This window comes from Colobus angolensis, unplaced genomic scaffold, assembly GCF_000951035.1.
Source record: "Colobus angolensis palliatus isolate OR3802 unplaced genomic scaffold, Cang.pa_1.0 Scaffold21, whole genome shotgun sequence".
NCBI classification, from domain to species: Eukaryota; Metazoa; Chordata; class Mammalia; order Primates; family Cercopithecidae; genus Colobus; species Colobus angolensis.
In genome coordinates this window covers 8,884,630-8,885,757 of record NW_012115266.1, presented here as the reverse complement: position 1 = coordinate 8,885,757, position 1,128 = coordinate 8,884,630, and the positions used below count along the sequence as shown (strand labels likewise).

At 57.8% G+C, this 1,128-nt stretch overlaps 1 protein-coding gene across 1 annotated transcript in view; it reads left to right on the top strand.

Moving 5' to 3' along the window:
• CD5 (CD5 molecule) overlaps positions 1–1,128 on the top strand; it is a gene marked incomplete at its 5' end in the record, with an annotated part of 10,034 nt that overhangs the window by 4,848 nt on the left and 4,058 nt on the right. The window contains one exon of the mRNA XM_011942796.1: positions 231–356. Coding sequence (XP_011798186.1) covers positions 231–356 — 126 coding nt within the window. The remainder of the gene's footprint in view (positions 1–230; positions 357–1,128) is intronic.

Here is a 1,128-nt window from a genome sequence, read left to right as displayed (position 1 = left end):
GATAGCTAGATGATCAACTGTTAGATGATAAATGGTGGGTGGGTGAGTGCGTAGCAGGGAGTTCTAGAGATGGATGGAGGGACAGTCAAATAGATCATTGCCTTCCGTGCATGCTGGTGATTTCTCGGATGAGCAAGGGTGACTGGTGGAAGCCAGGCAGTCAGCAGCTTCCCTCCCACAGTTTTTCTCCCCCAGGGCTGGGACTGACCTAACTCTTCCTGCCTCCCCAGGCCAGGATCCAAATCCTGCAGGCCCAGCCGCAGGCACCGTGGCAAGCATCATCCTGGCCCTGGTGCTCCTGGGGGTGCTGCTGGTCGTGTGCGGCCCCCTTGCCTACAAGAAGCTGGTGAAGAAATGTACGTGTCGTAGCCCTGAGTGGCTCCATTCCCATGTGCAGAGACTAGAGGGGCTGCACTGGAGTCTCCCAGAGGAGGGGTTGTGCCTCCAGAGAGCTGGGCGTGCAGGGCACCTCTGCTTCGCCCCCCAGCCTTCCCTTCTCCTGCCCATTAGCCATTTTCTGCCCCAAGTAACAGAAACAGAAAGTAAACAAAATTACAATTGCCGATGTGTCCATCTCTGGCGCCCAGCTGAGACCCACTCCAGGCCAGGGGCGTGGCCATTCCCGAGGCTGTGGCAGGCCCAGAGGGTGTTCAGCACGGCCTCTGATGGCAGGAGACACACGTCCCAGGCCTAGCCCCACCACTTACCACTGCCCGGGATGCTGACTGGGACACTTCCTCTCTCCAACCCTCAGTTTCTTCATCTACCAAATGGGCGATCGCACACCTTGTGAACGCGGCGGGTTGTTCTCCTTGCCTTGCAGAACTTAAGAGGAAATTATTCAGACAGAGAAGTGAGAGGGGAGAGATTGGGAACAGAAGGCCCAGCAGGGCAGTGTTGGGTCCTAGTGCCTGCCCAGGTCTAGTTCTAAACGCATGTGGTCTTTTCTCCTGGGGAGCCAGCCACCTCTACACCATCCTTGGCCTCTCTTTTGGCACATGATGGCTCCAATTCCCTTCCCGAGCAAGTTAGGAAACCAAGGTTGACGAGAGACTCCAGGGGGCAGAGGCCAGCAGCCCTGCCCTCAGCTGCACCTGCTGCCACCATCTCCCTCCCAGACCCTGCCCC